Genomic DNA, 6,132 nt, shown 5'->3' with positions numbered 1-6,132 from the left:
GGGATAGGGATAAATCAGCGAGCATTCCATGAATAATCATAGACGAGCGCTAGAGATACAATATATTTGCCAGCTAGTTCAATAAACAAAGCCACACGGCTATTCCATTACCAATTACCAATGCAGCTCACAGCGTCTGGACTTTGACTTTGACGACCCACTGTGCGTATGAGCGACGCGGAACAAAACTGTTTTGAGTTTTGAGTCTCTCGATTTGTGTGTTTGGGGGTTTTCGGATTATTTATGCGTTACATGCCAAAAACACAAAGCGAAATTTGAATATTTCACATGACGCATTCGCTTGACATGCGTGTCTACGGCAAATGTCGCTCCAAACAGAAGCAGCCACGCCCCCTTTTGGAGGCGATTTAAGTACAGGAAAAAATATATTTAATTTGTGGTTACCTAATTTCATTTTTTTATGATTTGTATTGTCTTTTGTTTTAAAGAAATAGAAGCGGAAATAGAAGGAAAAATAAATAAAATGTAAAATGTTTAAATGATTTAATTATTAATATAATTTTAGATTCCTTAAAATTTTCTTAAATATTTAAAAAAAATTAAAAATGTAATAACAGGAGTTCCATTTTTGTAAAATTCGTTTTTTTTAATAAATTTAACAGAACATTTATTGTATTCCTTCCTTTTAATTGTTTCCATAATAAAAAAAAATACAAAAATTACAAAAAAACATTATTAAATATTTTTCAGTGCAACCCAGTGCTCTTCGAACCATTGACAATTGAAATGAAATTGATTGAAATGCGATTAGCAAAATGAAAACCAAACTGCAGCTACAACAACAATGACTGACTAACGGCTATAAATGTTTTGTTTTCTTGAATTGAATTGAATTTAATTAAATAATCACACAATACATATGGCAGGTGCTGTAAGTAAAAAAAGGGGGGAACTGATTTTGGCATATTTCAATTCGGCAAACTGATCAGTAGGCTATTTTTATGGCCCCCAGTTCGATTGTTTTTTACTTTGGCCATTTTCCTGCAAAGTCACGAAATCTTGGGGCGCTGTGACAATTTCATTTGTTTACTTTATATAATGCAATGCGATAATCAAGGCATTATATCAGCCCAACTGGGCCAAGCTCGGCTCAGGTGTTTTTTAGTTTAGCACTATATAAATCATATATGGCCAAGATCTATGGCTAAGCTATGATCTCAGCCGTTGGACTGTGAAAGTTCTAACTTTTGGCTCAAGACCCCCACGCAATGCCAGCATAAAATGGAGTGGACGATGGTGCTCCACTTCGGTCACTTTGGAGCCCGGTTCTACACTCTAAAAATTGTATCTCAAAATCGTTCTAAAAACAACGAAATAGATAAGAGGCAATGGGGAAAAGTTTAAGTATACATAAACCATATTTCCAAAAATATAGATTTAGTTAAATATTTTTTGGTTTATGGGTGATTTTTCTATAATGAACCATAACAATAAAATGTCCTAGATTTAAAACAATATATCTTAAATATATCTTTGTTTTAAAGGTAAATTAAAAACTGAAAATAAAAAAAATTGAATAGACATTTTTCTCAAAGTTATAATGATTTGTAGTTTCAAATTTTAACTGCATTTTAAGAAACTTTTTAATTGTAATAATTACAAATATATTATTTTAATTTTAGCTCATAATTTCTCAATTAAAAGTGATTTAATTTTCATGACAGCTTTTTCTTTTATACTTAAAAACCAATTTGTATGAGTGTAAAAAAACAGCATGACCTACGCTAATAGGGAATCGGGAAGAGAAAGATCTCGCGAAATTTCAGACTAATTTTAGCAGTTGCGACATCGCCAAAATATCGGAATATCGAGTCAGCAACAACAAAAGTTCGCTGAACTGCACAAAAGATACAAAATATAATAAGACAAAGCCGGGCTTCATTAGCCCTGGCATCATCACCATCTAACCATCTCACCATCTAACCATCTCTACCATCTCACCATCATCATCGAAGAAAGCAGCAGCCGAAGATTGGTCAGCGGACAAAAAAATGCACACAAATCAACGTTAGAATTTGGAATTCCACTGGGAACAAAGCGAAGAATAATGGAGAGTTTGGGGCGATCGAAGAACAGAGGGCTATCGAAATTTGAAATTCCCGGTACGACGGCGATGGCAAGGTAAATTGACTTTTTATAGACAGTGACAACAATTAATTATATTTTAATATGTGCTGCGCAGCTCTTGGCTTATTAGTTTATAGTATCAACAATACAAATTAAAGAACCCCTCCATCGCATCATCGAACCCAAAGTCGACCTCGAAGAAAGGCCGCCGCAGAATGTCATCGAACTTTCTCCCTGTTCTTTCGCGCGACTAATTTCTATATTAGGTGTCATGGTCCCCCGGCTGTCGGTGGCTCAATTAATTACCCTAACAGCTGCCATCATTTATAACTTTGTCGGGGTAGTCAATCTCCCCCGATCTCTGCAGATCTGCGATCTGTTACAATTTGTAAATGCGAAAAACTATGGAACCAGTGGAGCTCCCAAGGCGCAAGGTCGAACAAATTTGCGTAACTTAATTGCCGTGACAAGTGAACCTCCCCGAGTTGGGAACCCATCGAGCGACCCTCCCAGAAGAAAGAACTATTATACAATCGCGTGAGTCTTCTCAGAGCTGCGAATCTTTGTTGCTTAATTCACCTTTGTAAACGTCGTTGTTGCTGGTGACATGCGAACAGAATAGTTATGGATAGAATGGTTAGATGGATGGATCTGTGGATGGTGTGTGTTGCCACTTTCCAGCGACTGAGCTGTAATTAATAGCAGCTTACGGGTTAGTCGCCAATTAGCCACATGACACAGTCGTAGGAGTCTGGAGACAGACGCGAGACGGCTTCTCGTGGGCAGAACTGACCCCATCCGGGAGAACTCTTAAGCTCTTTTACCACTTTACCACTTCCACTCGGTTTTACAATAGACTGTGGAAAAAGACGCCGGCAGCTTCCGTTCGATTGGAGGCGTTGCGGTTGTCGAGTTTGCAGAGTGGGCGTTTAGCACTCTAAATTACTTGGTACAGATAAAGTTTGGATTCAAGTCGTTAATATGATAATTAAAAGCATTCGATCGTATTAAAACTTATTTCTACTAAGGAAGTAGCTTTACATTTAAGATAATCATTAGAAATGAAATGATTAAACAATAAATGTATCAATATCAAAGTGAAAACTTTTACAAAATAAACTTTTTACAATCTTTTGTTATTTTGCGTTAGATTTTATACAAATTTATATCTTTAAAATGTAAAATTACACATAAAACTATGTAAATTCTTATCAGTTTGGAACTTGCAAATGATCCACCAAATAAGCAATAAAACATTTCTAAAAATTCGACGTTTTAAAAGATTTATGGGTTTACATATTGTCCATATGCTGTGTGTTTATTTCAGAATTCTCTTCTTGCTGCTCACTAAGTACTAGAATACATTTAAGACTCGCATCCAGCTCGCTCCAAGCGCAGCTAGTTGAGGGGATTCGATGTCTTGGCGCTCTCCTGCCGGATGGCGTTGATCAGCTCGTAGTTGACCAGGAAGGTGAAGCGCAGCCCCGAGATTTCCACGGTGCAGTTGTGGGCCAGCCGCGCCTTGTTGGCCGACAGCAGCGGGGTGCCGTCGATGAAGATGGCCCGCTTGCCCTCGTTGGCGATGAAGAAGTCGCCGTTGCTGCGCAACTTGATGGTTCCCTGGCGTCGCGAGATCTTCGCCGCCGGGCCCTCGAGTCCCAGATCGACATCCACCACGCACTCCTTGGCATCGCGGCCGAAGGTGATCTCCTTGGAGCGCATCAGATAGCGCACATGGCGGCCGCACAGACAGGCCAGCGTCTGGTTGTCGAACTCGGAGGCAGCCGTGGGACTGAGCACCGAATCCACGAGAACGCCCCAGCGCGACAGTTCGTTCTCCAGCAGGCGTATATCACGTTTATTCCGCCGATCGGCCAATGCTCGCTCCATTTCCAGAGCCTCGTCGCGCGGCTCATTCAAGTCATGCTCGAAGATCTGATCCTCGGCATCCGAGAAGCTCAGGGGCTGCTGATCGGAGCCGTAAAGAGGCTTCACTGTCTGATCCGGCAGCAGGCTGTACTGCTTGAGGAGCAGCCAATGGTTGTGCAGAGATTTGGCAGTGCGTGCGCAGTAGAAAACAGAGGCATTCTTGTCTAGGAGTTCCTGGAACTGCTCCAGTTTGGGTTGCTCCGACTGGGGATGGGAAATACAGATAAGTCAGATATTAAATCTTATAAAAGAAGGTATTACCTACTAGAGCCCTGCGTGAATCATTCAATTTTTGTTTTATCATAGTATGCCATGAAATTTCGGATTTGTTTAATTCAATTCTATGTGAAATAAATTGAATGTTTTTCTTACTGATTTCGAATTGAACGAATGAATGAATAGTTTTTATGAATTTGCCAGATTATTTTGTGCTTTCTCTTGAAACAAATCATTGTTAACTGCTTAGAAAATAAAATTCATGAAGATTTAATTAGAAATCAGATTTAAAAAAACAGAAATAGTCGTTTGAATTATTTCAGAATTCATGCCATTCATTCATTCAATTCTATTAAAATTCATTCAATTCTATTAAACTCAAAATTCTAATTAACTCATTCATATAAAACAAAAAATTCAAAATAATTAATTGAATCCATTCATGCAGGACTCTAAAATACCTACACTCTTAATGGTGCCCAAAAGGTCCTCCTCCTGCACGCTGTACAGGGCCTTCCGCTGAACGGACTCCACCAGCTCGGGATGCAGGTTCCTCATGGCGGACACGGCAATCCTGGACACAGCGGGCTCATAGAGCAAGGCATACCAACGCTGCTGGAGTTCCTGCAGCGTAAACTTGCACGAGAACTTCACGCCGCGATGGATGATCCTCAGATCGTTGGTCTGCTGAATCCCTATGATCAAGGCCAGGTCATCGATAGGCTTCCAGCGACCCAGATCCTTGGTGGCCATCTGGCCCATGGGACGACCGTTTTTGCGCTGCGATTTCTTGCTCGCCGGACGCACTGGACGCGAACGCCGCTCGCTGGTCGAAGGACGCTCCATTGCGGGCGGTTTGGGATGCACAACGCTGGAGGAGGCAACAATGGGTGACGGTACCGAGGAAAGGGGCGTGGCCAGCAGAGGGGCGGGAGTGGTGGGCGTAGCCAGGGGCAGTGAGGCGGGCGTACTCGGAGTCCCGGGTAGTATGGAATCCACGGAACCCGGCGTCTGCGGCGTTTCCGGCGTGGAAATGGGCAAGTTAAGTGGTGCTAACGTGGTATGTGGCACGCCCACCAGGGCGGGATAATTCTGGGAGGTGGTGCGCGGTCTGCTGCTGCGATTCGGGTCTGCTCCGCCGCGATTCGTGGGCACTGCAATGTTGTACTCGACTATTTCGTCATCAAAACGCTTCCTTTTAATCGTCCGCGATGAACTGTAAGGGTTAAATGTTTGACAATTAGTTTTTTTTTTTTGGTTTGACACTTGACATTTGACATCTGTCATCGATTTACCTTCTTCGCTTTTGATCGTTTTGCAGTTCAATCGGTAGATTTTGAATCGGATTTCGTAGTGGTGTCGAAATTACAGCTGAAATGTTAGCTGTACTTCCTACTGTTGTTGTTGTTGTTGTGGCTGCTATTGTTGGTATGGTTGTTGTTGCTGGCAACACGCCTACTTGGATTAGTGTGCTCGCAGCTGCGGGGTTGCCGAGCACTGCGGGGGGATTGGGGGCGCTGACGGGCACTGCACTGCCGCCGCTAACGGTGATCCTGGTTGCCTCCATTGCGCTAACGGGTTGTTTACGGGCTAAAAATTAATTATTTTCGCGACGCACAGCACTTCAGTGTGACCGCAGCAGCAGGAAAAAGTATATCGCGCATGGGGTTGCCAGACGGTCGGAATTAAGTGGCACTGAGAGAAAAAACGTATTTTAAATTATAAAAAAAAAGAAATATTTAAATAATCGAAATCATCATTTTTAATAAATTGAAAATCAACATTTTAATCTTTAATTTATATTTAAAGTATACAGCATTTAACTTAGTCAAATAATATTGCAATTAATATTGGTTTAACGAATTCAAATATATTTGTAATTACAACAAAATGAATTAA

At 41.2% G+C, this 6,132-nt stretch overlaps 1 protein-coding gene across 1 annotated transcript; it reads right to left on the bottom strand.

Annotated features, from left to right (window-relative positions):
- Positions 1-3,361: 3,361 nt before the first annotated feature.
- Positions 3,362-5,896, bottom strand: Rcd5 (microspherule protein Rcd5). Its single transcript, XM_017154169.3, has 3 exons — positions 5,529-5,896; positions 4,699-5,449; positions 3,362-4,221 (listed from the first exon to the last, which is right to left on the bottom strand). The coding sequence occupies exons 1-3, from the start codon at positions 5,798-5,800 to the stop codon at positions 3,487-3,489; spliced, it is 1,758 nt and encodes a 585-aa protein (XP_017009658.2). The 5' UTR covers positions 5,801-5,896; the 3' UTR covers positions 3,362-3,486.
- Positions 5,897-6,132: the final 236 nt, after the last annotated feature.

The sequence above is a fragment of the Drosophila takahashii genome, chromosome 3L, assembly GCF_030179915.1.
Source record: "Drosophila takahashii strain IR98-3 E-12201 chromosome 3L, DtakHiC1v2, whole genome shotgun sequence".
NCBI classification, from domain to species: domain Eukaryota; kingdom Metazoa; phylum Arthropoda; class Insecta; order Diptera; family Drosophilidae; genus Drosophila; species Drosophila takahashii.
The sequence above is the reverse complement of the archived record's forward strand: the minus strand, read 5'-3'. Positions and strand labels throughout refer to the sequence as shown.

Coding starts and splice junctions, on each gene's coding strand:
- Rcd5 (XM_017154169.3), bottom strand. CDS start 5,800: ATGGAGGCAACCAGGATCACCGTTAGCGGCGGCAGTGCAGTGCCCGTC. Junction 5,450..5,528: donor AACGATCAAAAGCGAAGAAG/GTAAATCGATGA, acceptor TAACCCTTACAG/TTCATCGCGGACGATTAAAA. Junction 4,222..4,698: donor TTTTGGGCACCATTAAGAGT/GTAGGTATTTTA, acceptor TCCCATCCCCAG/TCGGAGCAACCCAAACTGGA.